At 40.3% G+C, this 17,380-nt stretch overlaps 1 protein-coding gene across 2 annotated transcripts in view; it reads right to left on the bottom strand.

Annotated features, from left to right (window-relative positions):
• The window catches only part of nrg3b (neuregulin 3b), a 127,563-nt gene extending 121,731 nt beyond the window's left edge, over window positions 1–5,832 (bottom strand). For both annotated transcript variants that reach the window (XM_058405435.1, XM_058405436.1), the window contains exon 1: window positions 3,987–5,832. In XM_058405435.1, coding sequence (XP_058261418.1) covers window positions 3,987–4,815 — 829 coding nt within the window. In that variant the 5' untranslated portion in view covers window positions 4,816–5,832. The remainder of the gene's footprint in view (window positions 1–3,986) is intronic.
• Between the last annotated feature and the right edge of the window lie 11,548 nt (window positions 5,833–17,380).

Raw genomic sequence — 17,380 nt, 5'->3', positions numbered from 1 at the left:
ATTCACTGTAGGAGTAAAAATATTTTGGGTCACGCTTGGCTTGGAGATATCATTACGACGCCAGAAAGCAAAGTATCACTCCCATAGAGTCTGTCTGTCTTCCTATATCTCTTATCATTTTGGATTGGTTGCTGAGGGTCATGTGACAGTCCTGTTGCTGGTATCTGGGGAGAGCAGTGTGTTGATGGCAGCCGAGCCAAAGCCCAGATGACCTCCCCTGGGTCTGCTCTAAATGGATTTCTGTTTTTCATCTCTAATCCTAATGTTTAAGCATGTGCAACAGTGAGACTGCTGATGCTGATGCTGACGCTGCTGCAGCTGACGTGAACAGTGGGCATGCTCCAGGTTAGCACATCAAAACAACTCTGCGTTTGCCTTCACTCCTTTTACCTGAAAAGCCTTCTGTTTGATTGACTCCACTGCTATTTCCTGGTTGTGTATTTTGCCAAGGATCTAGCCTTGCGTATTCACTCCCTCCCTCACTGTTTCTTCCTCTGCATGCCTTCATTCCTGACAAAAACCCATTCTAGCACACTACCTTCTGACTCTTACCACTCTAACATGGAAGGTGTGTGTGGAATAACAATGATGAGTCGGTTGGTGTGCCTCTCCCCCAATTTTGCCGGCAGTCAGCAAACTGCTCCATGCCTCCTCACCTCCTCATACAGGAAGCAATGAGGCTGTGCACAGAGCAAGTGCACCAAACAGAAACACAGACACAGGACGTGAGAGGACACTCACACACACAGGGTGCACAGACAGGCAATTTAAGTGAGAGAATGGGAGATAAACACAGATAAAAAGAAGAGTGAAACAGCTAAGCAGGAGAGGAAAGAAGAGAGTTTCACAGGAGGAGAAGAAGGTGAAGTGCAGTACAGCTGGAGACAAAGGAAAACAGGTTCTCAAATTTCACTGCGACTCCTAATAGACGGCTGCAAACCCACTGCAGAAGAAACAGAGATTAATTCAGACATGTCATGTGTGGTGGGATCTGTTTGAGTGATATTAAAATGTTGTTAGTCTCTGTTATCCAATTCGCTCGGCTGAAATACAAGTACAGGCTCTCCCGATGTATTATCATACAAATCTCACCTAAAGATGGATGTTCGTGCATCTGGTCACTACAGGCCATTTCATCATGCACTTGCCCAGAAGACAGTGTATGGCTCTGGCTCGAGTGGAATAGATTACATTAAATTGTGACAGATTACCTTACACAATATGGCACAAAGAAATTGAAGTCTATTTTACAGGCAGCCAAACCTCATCCTTTTACTGCCACTGAGGATGAACTCAAAAACGTCACACGTTTCCAACAACAACACCTATCATAGGATGCAAAGGCCATGTGGAGTGTGTGCTCACAATATCACTAGCCCTAGGGGCAGCTCCCAGTTCTGCAAACACATAAAACTGTAGTCATAAAGACCTCAGCTCTGTAACCATTGCTATCACAATCATGACCGAGGATGTGACTGAGAATGGCATCAACATATGAATAAATGAGGGCCATGAGGTTTGTAGAGGTTTTCAACCCAAACCCATAACCACTGCAACCCCCCTCCAGTCCTGGTTCATGGCAGGTTCACTTTTCGCCCTTAAGTACAATACTTCCAGCAAATCCACATCCCTGGCACAGCAAAGGTACATAAAGGTACATCATGTCACTGACTATAAACAGAGAATCTAAACCACAGAATGTTAATGACATATTAGTGTTTAAAAATAAAATATACGCAATATTAAATTGGCTCACTTTTCAGCATTCAACATTCACACCTGTTACTCTGAATCAGAGTGACATGTGGTACCCGCTACAAACCAAAAATCAAACCAAACCGAAATACAAAAAAGGAGGCTAAGGCATGTGTAGAGTGGAAAATGCACACAGAAAACTCATTTAAAAGCTTTTATACCTATTAGTCCATTTAAAGCATCTAAATCAGCACAAAATTCGCTGCTTAAGGTTTGTTTCCTATTTTGTTTGGTTCGCTGTTTGATTGGCACCTTGAATATTTGACAGGAAAACCATTTCTATGAATCTGATGTGTCTTACAATAAGAGCCAAAGATAAGGTCAAGATTTAGATTGTGCTAATAACTTGCTTCTAGAAAACTGGTTTCACACCAAAACATGAAATCCATTCAACCCACCAGGACAATGTCTGCTTCTCTTTTATCAGTTGAGTTTGCCAACTTCACAGGCATCTAAAATGTTAGAGAATCTTTTAAGATGTTCAACTGTAGTTGTCTATACCACTACTGCAGTCATTATAATCTGTAAAAGGGGATTTAATAGATTATTAGTTGAAAGTTTATTCTGTAGTAGTAAAGTAATATTTGTTTAATCTAAACCTGTCATATCACTCAGACATAAGGCTCAGTCTGAGATGTGTAAAAGGAACAGCAATGCACTTGCTAAAAACACCTAAGAACAAGGGAAAATGCTTGTGTTTTTGATCTCGTTTGCATTAAATCAAATTATTTCTTCAGTTTAATAATTATGGGTTTCTGCTATATCATGTCAGTAACCTTTCAGTAAAATCTGTGTAATTTTTGACTAATACTATATCAGACAACATTACTCATAATAAGAATTTTAAGCTTTTAAAAACTGGACCCTATAAGCTTTTGTTTCACGTTGGTCACACCCTAATCCATAATGTATTTTTATAAAAGGAAATTAGGGTGGAGAGATGATGCACAGACACAAAAACCTTGGACTGATACCCCTTTACACACCACACTGTGATGAGTTAATGCATTAAGCATTAAGCCCTATGTAAATTGCTGAAATTATCATCTTAAAGCTGATAATTGGTAGTGACACTCACAATTGGTGGCCTGTTTTTAGGACCCTGCTTTCTAAATAAACAGCCTTCTGGATTTGATTAGAGAAGAACATTTAATTAGCACACAGAGTAGTGCTAATTCCCCACTGTGGCTCATCCTCTGGATACAAGTCATGCTGGTGCCATTAATATTTCCCCCTTTTTTTCTGAAGAGATGAAGTGATTCCATTAATGCCTGGTTATCGCACTGCTTTGAAAATGGAGTTAGTGTTCGCAAAAAGCATACCTGAATACATAGAGAGAAACGTAGAGAGAATTGTATAACAGACATGTAAAGTGAGATATACACTTAACAGCAAACAGAAGTCTCGGCTTGCAGCTCTTTTGTACCTATAATGAAAACCTCTCTAGAGTCAGACCCTTCCTTCGTACTCTCGTCCTCCCCGTGGTAGAGCTCTCAGACTAGTTTGCGGCCGCTGTCTCCAGTCTACCCGCCATACCTACTGCAGTACTCATATCTTCACTTATCTAAATGGAATCTTTTCCTTGAGACTTGATCTGTGCTGACAGAGGCAGCAGTGCCCTCTCCTCTTAAATTCTTCTCTCTTCACTATTCTCGCCTTTCTGTCTTGTTTGCTCTGTGTCTAAGGGTTGCGCCTGATAAGGGCACAAATCTCTTATGCTAGATCAGCAATGAGATTAGGCTAGTGCTACTGAAAAAAAATAGAATATCACAGGAAGCCAGGAATATATTGGAATACCAAATGAAAAAAGAAACATTATTCCTAAAGACTGATATTAAAAAATGACCAAAAAAATGGAGGATCCATATCTAAGTGTGCAGAAAGGGAGAGGACTCATGTGAGCCCTCATTACCATGCACAGCTAATGAGCACAGCAGCACCAGCACTATTAGCCTGCTTGACTGCCTCTTTTGTAAGACTGATCTGAAAAGCAGTGTCTATGTGAATATATCCACTGTGTTACAAACTAACTCTCCTTTGCATAAACAAGCTGAGGAAAATTGAAGTACTGCATGACTGAAATCACAGTAAAATAAATTGTTCTTTAAAAATCACCTAATCTCGAGGCCAGACATTGGGATAAATCAAAAAATGAAGAACATGCATAATGACTACACAAACATCAAACGCGTGCACACAGTGATGTTAAAGTGGTGGGTGATTAGACTTACGTGTTCTGAAGCGGTGGTGAGGACGAGTGGGCTTGGTGGAAGGCCCCTTGGCGGCACGTCCATGGTTTAAGCGTTGGGTAGGCCTAGTAGATGTAGTGATAGGTGGGGGCACTTGGGTAGTGGCTGTGCTTTTCGCTGTAGAAGTAGTGGTAGTTGCAGTAGTTGTGGTAGTGATGGAGATTGGGCTTGGTGGTACAGCTCTGGATGAGGGATAAACATTTCGGCTGCCACCTGGACTTGGCTTTCTGACTGTGGTACTGCGTGGGGTCACCTCTTTTTCCCCAGGTATAGCAGTGCCATTCCCTCGTGTGCCAACCCTATTATGGAGGTGTGGGGCTCGATTCCCAGAGCCTCCCTCCACTGTTCCAGCACCTCTTGCCCCACTGCTGTTGCTGCTGTGGTTTGAGGATGTGCCTGATTGAGTCCTGCGCACTGTAGAGGTCCCATCTGCAGCTGAACCAGGTATTGGCCCATTAGTATTGCCTGGGGAGGTAGTGGACGTAGTGGCAGCATCTGGGCCCTTTGGCAGGGCGCTAGGTTTGGAGAGGAAGATGGGGTCCTGCCCAATACCCTTGGCATTCACTAAGTCAGTGGGCATGTAGTCCTGGACTGAGCCCACTACAATCCACTTGAGGAGCATGAGACTGAGGCCCAGACCCACAAATCCCATCAGCAAGGGCACAGCACACAGCCATGTCTGCTGGCGGGGCCACATGGCACAGGGGCCACAGCGGAGGGGCCCCGGGACCCGGGGAGAGGCCTCTTCAACCCCGGGCTCCTCCAGGGTCATGGTCTCCATGGTGGCCCCTAGAGCTGTTCTCTCACTCATGCTTTTGGAGTTTAGGGCCCGGCTAGGAAGCGATGCAAGCAGGGGAGGGGGTTGACCAAGAAACCAGGGCTGGGCATCTCATTAACATTCAAACATGCACTCAGCCACAGCTACAGAGACAGATGCAATCTCTGACAGATCATATTAACAGCACACAGGACCTTAGCCTACACATAACTACCTGAATACAAATTCTCAACAACACAGTACACAATAATCACAAGCCAGGAATAATTACGCACACACAAACATGCTGTAGCACAGACACACACTCAGAGAGCAGAGGTAAGTGAGGAAAGGGAAGGGGGGGGCTGAGAGACGTGCCTCTATCTAGTTCAGTGTCCAGAGAGCTAAAGATAATTCCCAAGATGCTCCAGCGAGTAGAAAAGGTGAGAGCAAGAAAAAAACAAGGCTGACAGACAGAACAGTGGATCGAGGACACTGCGGCTACGGTTAGAAGCACACTGTAAATCCAAGGCTGAGCAAGAATGTACCCGGCAACTCCCTGCTGCAGCCCCTCTCACAGCTGCACCAACGCAGCAACCATCGCAGCTGATGCTGCCCTGCCTTTCAGCGTTTGTGTCTGTGGCTTTGCACTGGAAAGCTGTAATAGTGGTAGGGAGTAAAAGCTTCACTCCAAAGGCACGTCTGCAGCTCACTCTTTCCACACACACGCCAATCTTGCTCTCCTCATCTCTCTTCACTCACCAGCGGCTCTCCAGCCGACTCAGGCAGCTGGTAATCTCCTCCCCAGGAGAAAGCAGCTGAGCGATGGACAACGATCCAGGGGAATTAATCACAGAGGGCAGAGACGGGCTAAATCCATTTGATCCTTTTTTAACAATCCATGCCCTTAGCTAGACCATTCTGCCCACACACATCCAGACGACTGTCCAAAGTCCATCCATGCGCTCAGATTGAACAGCAGCACTGCCTCCAAGTCTGCTACATTCCCACACTAAGAGACACAGACACTGGCACTAATACAGTTAAAGAGAGCGCGAGCAAGCGAGAGAGAGAGAGAGAGAGAGAGAGAGAGAGAGAGAGAGAGAGAGACAGCACCAGAGTGCTTGCGAAGAAGGAGAGAGTATGTGAGTAGGCACGAGAGAGAGAGAGAGAGAGAGAGAGAGAGAGCGAGCGAGCGAGCAAGAGAGGATGGGAGGAGGAGGGAGCACTGCTCTGAAAACTGATGCGGCTGCTTTTCTTAGAGGCTGCAGTCTCTGTGTGTGTATATGTGTGTGTAGGATTGGACTTTGAGTGATGCTGTCTTTCGGTATCCTCCTTCACCTGCTTCCTCCTTCTTTTGTGTGACCACAGTTTCTATTAAGCGTCTGTGTGTGTGAGTGAGTGAATGAATGACAGATATGAACAGTGACAGATTTAGCAGGAAAGGAATAGAATAAAGGGAGGAGCAAATGCAAAAACCTTACAGAACAAGAAAAAAAATGAATGAGAACAAGATGGGTGCAATGGGAGGAGGAGAGGAATGAAAGTGGAGTATGCAGTAAGTGTGAGGCAGCAGCACACAATGTAAAGCCTCAAGGCTTACAGACACTCCCCTGATTCCCTAGAGGGATATGATAGAGAAACGAAAGACATAGAAACTGTAGAGGAGGAGAGAGTTGTATGCGACTGCCGCTTTGCTGTCACACATGCAACACCAACCACAAACCATATACACACTATATACTCATGCTTTAGCAGACGGTTGAGTGTCCTTGCAGTTCTAGATGTATAGAATCATAAGACAATGAATGAAATGGAATGGAAAAGTAAAATATATAATATTTTCTGCTTTGTGTTTTGAGAACCTAAACGTGCAAACATATGAAGTACAGTATATTGAGTGAGAGTGTCAGTACATTTGTCAGAAATAAGTAAGTAAAATCCTCCAAAACACATAAACATGGACTAGGCTAAAACATCTAAATGCAAGCAAGAGAGGGAGCTTCTGAATTGACAGAAAACATGGTTGACAGGTAAGTAGAGAGGGCTTCTTTTCATGACTGGTTGGATGTTGTGCCTCCATGGAAACTGGAGTTTCTACTTTAATTTTATTGACAGCTGCTGTAATGTGATGGGAAGAAATAGCACAAGTGTGCTCTGACTTAAAATCACTAAACCCCACCTTTACTAGAAACAAAAAACAAATGTAGAGTGGGATGTATGTGTTAACAAAGGTGCAACATTTCACTCCTTTTTAACTGAAAATGCAAAGAATCGAGGAATATAACAGTGTGAATGGAGTTAGTGCCCAGGGAAAGACAAGGGGGAAACAAATGTTCAGCCTGTAGCAAAAAAAGCTTAATTTTGAAATATAGATGACAATTATGTTTAATCAGTGGTATTTATAAACATAACAGTTGCCTGAGATTGCTTTATTTGTATGCAGGCAAGCTGGATAGGATGTTTAAGGACATCTTTGATTCCTGTGGACCCTCTCGATGGACTCTCAGTCCCTTGTGTTCAATGTGCCACTTTTTCCTTGTAAATTTCTTAATCAAAGAGTATGGATTCAAAGAGCTCTCAGTCAAAGATGTCATAGTGAGCCATCACATTCCTCATAGAATCTGTAATGTGCAGTTAAGATGGAATGCAGTTAACATGGGAATGTGGTGGTTATGAGTGACAGCATGCTACAGCAACACTAACACAGGACTGTCACTGAAGCGAGCCCTGGCTCTTGAATTATAAAATGGGGAGGATTTGGAGCTCCTTTTGAAGGCATTTCCTACCTCTGTATCAGAGATTGACACATGGGTGTTGGGCTTTTAGACGTGGAATAAAACGCACTGCAAGATGCCAATGTCCCAAAACTGGAAAACCCTGGCACACTCAGAAAACCTTCTGGTTACTCCCACTGTGTGTCCCACAGTGCAAAATAAGCATACACCAAATAGCAAGGACAAACAAACCAAAGCATATCCATTCATACAGCTAGCTTTGAGCTTTGGGAGAGTGTGAAAGGCTCAGCTGGTGCTGGCGTGAGCTGTGTGTAGAAGAGAAGAATTAGGGTATAGGGTAAACAGTCTGTTACAGGAAATCAGCATACACTTCATACTGTCTGCCAGCAGGTGGCAGGGTTTTTTTTTCCAGTTTATTAAGTGTCAAAATAAAACATCACCCAAGGAAAAAACACTTTTTATTGAGGTTTCTTAGTAGTGAAGTGACTGTTGCTTATATACTGTCGAATAGTACACAAAATGTACTAATATATATGAAATGTACAAATTGGTTTACAACCATATGCTAATTGATTTAATCTTTAATTTACTGAGACAAGAAAGCTATCCTCTTGAACCTTCTCCTGTGGCCACAACGATGATTGATAAGGTTTCGTTTTACTTCAGCTCATGATTGATGCTTAAAGACATCAGTGCAGTCAAGTGCAATCATATTGTAGTCACTTTCTTTCCTTTTATTGCTTACAAAATAGTAATTTAATGCAGGGAGGGAAAAAACTTGCAAAGAAATATACTGAGACAAATGAGCTCTTACAAAAGCTTGTGATGTGCAACAAAATTAATCATATGGATATCCAGAGGCCATGTGTTATCTTTTTCAAAATCTCAAATTCACAACTTAATGTTCCTCATGATCTCGTGATAACAGCATCTGTTTTTTTTTGGGATCACATCTCTACAGTCAGTAACAGTTCCTTTTACAGCCCTGCAACATCTGTGGCAGTGAAATAATAAACTTGCTAGCACATCTTTTTTGTAATATCTTCTCAAATTCCAGCAGCTGTCAGTAAAACCCTGTTCTCAGTAGCTGCCTCAGGTTCTGTAAATAGAATCAAAATCAACAAATGACATGGACCAACAACATCTGAGCCTTGCAGAAAGCCTGGCCTGTCTTTCAAATAAAAAATACATAAGAATACGACTCAATTTCTGGTATCCATAACATCTTACTTGCTTTTAAAAATGGCTTTAAAATGTTTTTTTTATTATTATTATTATTATTATTATTCTGTGGAATCAAAAAGTAGCAATAGCACCACCAATGTTTAAAAGAAAAGTACATTGAATATGAAGAAATGAGCAGAGTTACCAACTCTTTTTCTAGAAATCATTTGCATATCAAAATGTGTTACCTGAAGGAGGCAGATTTTCTGAAAACAAATAGAATAGAATATACAATTCCTTCCAAAAGTATAGGACCAGCAGGATTTTTGCTATACACTGAAGACATTTGAGATATATACGAGATCAGAATTTCAGCTTTGATTTCCTGGTATTTACATTTAGATGTGTTAATCTAAGAACATGACACGTTCTTGTCATGAGATTAAAAATATTAGAACACACAACTGACCAGTGTCTCTTGTTGTCTAAATTTGCCCTGACTGTGTTAATAGCTCTGACTGTCTACTCTTGGTTTAGAGCCCTGGATTTTGCCCATGAGGATTGCAGTTGTTGATAAAAAAAAAAAAAAGGATAAATCAGAACAAAGACCAGAGAGCTGGCAATGGGAGAAAAGCTAAATATTTTGATGTATGATAGGAAAAATCTATCAGATCCCCAGAACAAACAACTGAAAGCTGCAGTACCAGTCTGGTATTTGGTGATGGCAGTGGGTCACTGGATTGATGCAGTTATTACAAGCAAGAGACATGCTAGGATTTCACACTCTCACCGGAAGTATGCTGTTTAGGGGCAGTCGTGGTCCAAATGGTTAAGGATCTGAGTTGATCAGAGTTTGGTCTGTGGTACAAACCCCAGCACCATCAAGCTGCCACTTGAGCAAAGTCCTTAAACTGCTCTGCTCCTGGGGTGATGTACTGTGGTTGACCCTGTGGTCTGACCCAAAATACCTAAGCTGGGATATGTGAAGAAAAGCATTTCACTGTACTGTAATGTATTTTGTGACAAATAAAGGTTTCTTCTAAACGTTGTTGTTTGGGGCTGTTCAGGGTTGCCACAGCAGGTCAACCAATCCACATGTTTTTGATTTGGTGCAGGTTTTGTCCTGGATGTCCTTCTTGATGCCATCCTCCCATTTTATCCAGGCTTGGCACCAGCACTGAGAGTGGCAGGGTCAGCTCCCTGCCCAGTAATTGAACCCCAGCTGTGGCAATGAGAACAGAGGATCCTGCCTTGGACCATCAGGAGTTTCTTCTAGAAACCAATTGATTTACTTTCAATGGTAGATGGTAGTTTTAGATGGTAGTTGGGACCATAAAGAAAATGTCACAGATGGACTAATCTGCTTATATGCTTATATATACAGTATATACAGCCATTCAAAACAAAGAACAAAAAAGATGTTGATTAGTGATTGGTCACTAGATGTAATGATGATCAGTGATTGGGAATTGGGAACATTGGTTGCTGTGAACATGGGCTAGAAGAGTATGTCACTCAGAGATGCTTTACACACTAGCTGTGAGTCAATGAAACATCCATTATATGTCTTCTGTTATATGTGAAAAACAATAGCAGGTAAAATAAACATGGACCAGGTGGATTACTTTCTTGATCATTGATTTTTCAAAATGCCTTTGGTGGAGAAACTAGAAATAATAAACCTAAGCCCAAATAAAGTAGAAATTACATAACAGCACAAAGTCAGTACCATAAATTTTTACCTGGTTTGAACAGAAGAGCTGTCAGCTTTTCTGTTTACCCTGATTGCTATTCAGAAGAGATGTGGCATGATTACAGATGTGAAGCACTTGACAAATAAATCACAATCATGAGTGGTACTGCCTGTTTCTCGTTCAGTGGGTGTGTTCCTATGCATATGCATAATAGTTTTATGCCTACAATGAGATCCAATGCTATAAGTCTCAACCATGATGGTTCCATAATACTAATTCTGTGTAAGTAGGTAGAATGATTTAGACTGCTCATTCAACATTGTGACCAGTCTTACTGTGCTCAAGCATTTAAGTATTATAGTTTATTTGTTCTATGCATATGTTGAGAAAAAAATAAGGTATAAAGCAGAATCAAATTTTTCAAAAGTGGTGTATGGTCAGAATCTCCAGTGTGTTTTGTACAGTTGAATTGAAATGATTAGCATTCATGCTTGAATCCATAAAAAAAAGCTTTGACTGCATTAGCTTGGTGATACACAGCTGTCATTTTACTTCATGGACCCACAGTTTCAAGGTGCTCCTTCCCTAGGGAATGTGTTCACTGACCTGTGAGTTAAACTTAAAGTGCAAGACTATTCCTAGTGTAGTTGGAGTTTATTTGTCTCCTTCCTTCTCTACATGGTTGGTGATAGTAATTTCCATTTTCTGATCATATTCACTGAGTGAACTCTTTGATTTTCCTGTCATACGTTTTTTCCCCCTTCTGCTCTTGTAAATGTGAGCCTTTTTGCAGTTGTTTTTTTTATTATCCCCTAAGCCAAAGGCTCACATATTGAAATTTTGTTTCATGTCTGATAGGTAGCAGATGGAAGAGGAATTGAAGCCTTCATTCTATCTCCATGAGAATGAACGAACAAAAGAAAGAAAACAACTGGAAGAGCAGGGCAGCATGTTTCAAAGCTTTGATGGGCCATGCTGTTCTCATCCCAGAGGTATCCAGCTTAGTCTTCTGCTTTAAGCCTGCTGAATGTGGCATAAAATGAACAAACAAACAAGAAAACATTTGTTAGGTGGTGGTGTTGCTCCTATTTGAGCATGTATTCTAACTCTGAAATGCTTAATGAATAGTGGTTCATGTGCAAGATTTATGAAATGCAAACCAACATAGGTACATATTGGCATGACACAAGGCAAACAATGTCCTGACCTTTCGGGGCTTAGAGCTTTAACAAGGCTGATTAAACAGACCTCACCCATATTCATTCATGTTTCAGACTAAGAGCCATTTCCCAGAGCACTTACAATAGTAAGTGAGTAATAGAGATTGGGTGAGTCTGTGCCCATGATAGACACCGATTCCTGTTCTTGACTGACAGGAGTGGACCCTGAGGTGGTCTTCTGCTGCTGTAGCTCACCCACCTGAAGGTTTGATGTGTTGTGCATGCCGATGTTTATCTGCTCACTACAGTTGTAAAAGCGCTTATTTGAGTTACTATAGACTTCCTGTCAGCTCTGATCAGTCTGGTCATTCTCCTCTGATCTCTCTTATCAACAAGGTGTTTTAGCCTGAAGAACCTCTGCTCACAGGATGCTTTTTGTTTTTCTCACCAAATTGTCTTTCTCAATAACTCTAGAGACGTTTTATGTTTTATGTGAAAATCCTAGGAAATCAGCAGTTTCTGAAATTCTCAAACCAGCTCAACAACAGTGCCACAGTCACAGAGATCCCATTTTCCCCATTCTGATGTTTGATATGAACATTAACTGAAGCTCTTGAACTGTATCTGCATGATTTAATGCTGCTATATGATTGAAAAACAACAAGATAATTACATGAATGTGCAGGTGCTCTGTTGTTCGTAATAATGTGAATGGTGAGGGTATTATGTAATGTTAATGTTGCAAGAATATCTACAAGCATTATTCAAGATCTCATGACATCCATGAGAACTCCAAGAGAGATATGTGTATGAGAGAGATAGAACGATTCATTATGTTTAAATCTCATAAATGACATAAATGTTAGATTAACATGCGCATCACATTTCCTCCAAAACAACACTGTAGCTGCTATACAGGTTTATTGTATCATTTACAGTACATTAGCAAACCAGTGGCTAAAATGGTGAAGGCCGCTGTACCTTTTGGTGAGTGTAGCTCCAGTACGGCAATTCTTTGGAAATCATAACGACATCATTCTAAAAATAATGGTGATACATCAATTCAGTTTCACAATGTGTTTTAAAATGTGCTTCCAATCACAATTTTCAAAATATTTTCCTTCATCAGATGCTAAAAAATTCTGTTTATCTACACATGATCATTAAATAAGCATGTGTTCATTTTGCATGCTCAGACACTGCATAATATTTTGCTATCATTCTAATGGCAAAACTGACCAACATGGAAAATGTATAATTTGAATCTGGCTGCAGATTAAAGTGAGTTAACTAAAGCACTTTGAGTCAAAACAGAAAATCAAAAACATATTTCCATTTTCATGATATCAGCCTTGAATCCTCCTTAGAACACTGTATTACTGAAACAGTGCTGTTTCCACAATAAAGGCAGTAAGGCTTCCTAACTTCCTAAATCCCAGTTTAAGCCCAGGCAGATACTCAGGAACAATGATGTGACAGTTCATTTCAGTTGCTAGTTTCTGAGTAAACAGAAAGGTATCAAGAAGGTACAGTATGTGTAAGAGGGGATAATAGAAATCCCCACTTTAAAAAGAACCATTTTATCCTACAGACGCTGGCGGTCATCACTGCGGCCATAACAACAAATGGAAGCGCTTTTGAGATTTGGATTGATACTGATCCTCTTAAATTATGCAATGCACATCACTGCCTGGTTCATTGTTCCTAAAGTAAATTATACTTTATTCAGTTCAAATTTATCATTTAGAAACATTAGTATCTAATGCTACTCTGATTCTGGCAACAACACACGTTAATATTGCTGCCACAAAACACGAGTAATTTCCTGACAGAAAACCCATTAGAGCAGTTATTGCTTTAATGAAGCACTCTAAGTTTGAGTGCTCCCATCATTTGCTTCTCTCCCCTGCATAGCTCCCCAACCTGGACTGGAGCCTCATGTAAATTGACCATTTTGATAACTAACAGGCTCCTGAATGCATCGTTTTCTCTCTGCCTGTCTCCATTCTGCCAGTTGGCTAGTCACAAAAGCCTAGTGTCAGATCCTGGCAAACATTTCGGCAATCTGCATACGTTTGGGAACACTGTGTTGGATCTTTATCTTACTAATTCACACCAGTAAATGCTGAGTTGCTAGTTGTAGTCAAAGTGGCCATGAAGCATGTCCACTGTTCCTGGCATGAGAGCCACTGTGGGATTACAGGAAGCAGGAGAAGCATGCAGGAAAGAGGAGGGGATCTTTTCACTTTCTCATGCACCGAAAGCGTAAACATAAGCATGGAGAAAGGCAATTGATGATAATGTTCAATCAGGGCTAAATCAAACAGAGAGCTCTCTCTTCTCTGGAGCACCTTCCCACAGACAAGAGACTGTGACACACAGGAGAATGTGAGTAGCACACACTCGCAGACATACACAGAGAGCATTTGCATGCAGAACAACGCTCACAAATAAGAAAGTGAGTCTGTTGAAGGACATGCAGCAACACCGACACGATATCAATGCACAGTGTGTTTCGAAAGGAAATATTCCTCATTGACAATAGAAAAAACTGCTTGTTTTATTCATGTTTTATTAATTCCATTGTGGTACAGTTAATTTGTGTGTGTGTGTGTTATGTTTAGCATTTTGATTTATGCCTGAATGGTGTCTGAATGTAGCAGTAGAGAGTGAGAGGAATCCTCTTATACAACTATACACCAAACTTGTACCCATGAATTTCTGCACACATATTTTCCCTCACTCTGAGCCTGGCACAAACACTCATAAATAAGCAAAGACCAAATACAGAGAAAAAACCCTTCTCTCTGCCCAGCTCTTTCATCTTCAGACACGGCAGGAATGTGCATGCTGCTGTGCTGATTATGGAGTGATGCAGCGTGGTGTTTCACACATGCACGTCCCCACAGACCAGAGCTACAGCCACAGTAGTGGCCTTCACCCATCTGTGTCACAGTTATTATGTACAGCTATTATGTACAACTCTGTATCAACTCTACTAGGTAAGCATTAACCCTGTCATAACATTTTAGCTACATGTTTTTTTCCAGTCCCTTTTTATTATTATGCTTTTACTTTTGTTTCAGCATTCTGTATATGCAGGTGTTAAAAAGAAAGAAAGAAAGAAAGAAAGAAAGAAAGAAAGAAAGAAAGAAAGAAAGAAAGAAAGAAAGAAAGAAAGAAAGAAAGAAAAGAAGGGGGTACATGACAGATTTTTAGAAGAGAAGAGGGTTTGTTTGTTAGGGGAAGAAAGAGAAAGGAGAATACTAGTATGACATCAATTAGAAGACAGAAGATTATAAAATATTGGTCAATCCGTGTCAATTCAGATTAAGGGTCTGGTCATTTCTGCATGTCTCTTGTTTATGCTTTTGTTCAATTTGTTGCCTAAAACCAAAGGTTTAAATGATCTTGGCTCAATTCTGGCATCATTAAATTTTTTCACTTCCCTGAACAATATCGTATCTGGGATGTCATGTTTAGGATTTAATATCTCTAGAAAGAATATTCCCAGTCTCATGAAATTTGGCAGACGTAAAGACAGACTTGTTTTCTATCTGTCTAATAATCTTGTCATTTTGTTCATTTTGCTTATTGGTTGTTCAGACTTCAGACTCGAAATGAAATAAAGTGTTTTAATGACTCTTAGCATCTGTGCCTATTAATGGGGTCTTTAAGCCACTAATATCTCTAATGCTCTCAAATGTTGCACTTTTTCTTATTATGAGGACCTCATATAAAAAGAAGAACTGGCCTTCAGTGGTGCTACTGAGCATTTAGACAGATAGAACACTAGCCTTTATATCTGCCAAATTTCATGTGGCTGGCAATAATATTTCTGGAGATATTAAATCCTAAATATATCTCCCCCCCCCCCTTTTTTTATTAGAACATATTACATTTTTCAGGAGACTGAAAGAATGTGATCATGTTAGATTTCAGACAAAATACTTTGACAGACTTTGGTTTTAGGTCAAAGCAAAGAATAAAAAAATAGAATGAACAAAAGTGAGAGCTGAAAACAACACTGTCTAAATTGCTGTGGAATGACCCTGTGGGATTTATTTTGTATTTCTCTGATTATGTGAAGATGATAAATGATTAAATCATTAGAACCAATTCATTTTGATATGTACACATATCTGTTTTTCTGGGTCGCAATGATTTTACTCTCATTTTTTATGCGTTTTTCCTTTATCTTAGCCTTGGGGATGATCTACATTGCCTCAAGTGTGTCCTTTGCATGCACACATCAGTATAAAAGTCGACTGTTTCCAACTTATGTTTTGACTATAGACTGCACAAGCTGTCTTTATGAGCACAATAAACCAGCTCTGACTATATCCCAGTTCTTAGTCCCTTGATTGTTCAGTCATCTTACTTGCAGTATTTTTCATCATCCAGAAAGATTTACATCAACCCTTATGGTTCAAAGACTTGAGAACGATCACTACAAAGGCAAGAAGACTGTAGATCATTGGATTTCACAATGGGAATACCACAATGGGAAGTGAAAATATATCTTTTGTTTTTCATCTTTTTTTAAATTTACCTGGAGTAGACTTTCAAGCATAAATACATCTGAGACTTTGATGAAGAAAGTATTACTCAACATTTGTGAGGGTTATAGGATAAATTTAAAAGGACACCTTTGGTTTGATATCTACGAACCCATAAAACACAACAGGTCGTTCTGTTATAGGAAAGTAAACCACAGTGGGGTGGTATGATAACAGCATGACCCATTGTCTTTTGTTGTGAAAGACAAGTCAGTTCCTCTTATCACTTACATTGAGGCAGCTACAAAGAGCCATTTCCTTCCTAATGTTTCTGTTTTTCCCTCTTAAGCTTATTAAGACAAAAATGCAGCTTATTTTGTTACATCATCACTATTGTCATGGTAGGATTCCGACCAATCAGATTTAAGAAGACAAAAACACCACACAATTACAAGTTACTTGAATGAATGCTTCAGTAAATGCAATTAATCTTTAAAATAAATGTGCCTCCATGTATATAATCGTATATTTACCATCTGTCTGATACTATTTAAATGATTAGAGAACTACAATTGGCAACTCGAGGATTTATTATGCAGAACTGATTGTAAGGGTTAGTAACTACACAGCATACAAAATACGTTTCTGCAATCCTATTATGCACCATTTTTTGTTTTGTTTTTCAACACACAGTGACACAGTTTAACTAGACGTGAAAGCATCTAAATAAATACCTCTCACTTGGAGAGAATGCAGACACACTTCTTTTTCATTCGCTATATTTCATTAGTGAAATACAATGAAGCTCTATCAACATTGTAACTGCATTATACACATTATAAACCGGCTATAAGCGGAGGCTTTTTTGGCAATTTGAGTTGCAGTGTTGACTGCAATTCATTCCGTGTCCTTAAACTGGTTAGCCTACTAAAGGCTTGTATTTAGAGAACTGCACTGTGCACTGCTTTGTGTGTTTGAGTGTGTGTGTGTGTGTGTGTATATATGTGTTTGTTTACTTACACCGGATATGAATTTGAGCAAATGTTTGTCTTGTCTCTGAGTCCTTTTGTTATTCTTCAAGGAAGGGTCTCATATATCTGCCATTCAGCTGGTTCGTTACATGTGCTAACATTGATCAGAGACAGAGTGCTTCAGTAAAATGGCAGCAGGGTGGCGGTCAATGCAGTAGAACAAGTGCCTAAATCAATTCCCATCACTTCCCCCAAAATGGAAAAACTCTCTTTCACCAAATCCCAGAGGAAAAGCCTATATCCTTCAGTCAGTCGCTCAATGGATTTCAGTCCAGGCAGCTTCCTGCTCACGTTAATATGAGCACATTTTCAAGGATAAATCACTCTCTCCTT

The sequence above is a fragment of the Hemibagrus wyckioides genome, linkage group LG13 (genome assembly GCF_019097595.1).
Source record: "Hemibagrus wyckioides isolate EC202008001 linkage group LG13, SWU_Hwy_1.0, whole genome shotgun sequence".
In the NCBI taxonomy this organism is placed as follows: Eukaryota; Metazoa; Chordata; class Actinopteri; order Siluriformes; family Bagridae; genus Hemibagrus; species Hemibagrus wyckioides.
The sequence above is the reverse complement of the archived record's forward strand: the minus strand, read 5'-3'. Positions and strand labels throughout refer to the sequence as shown.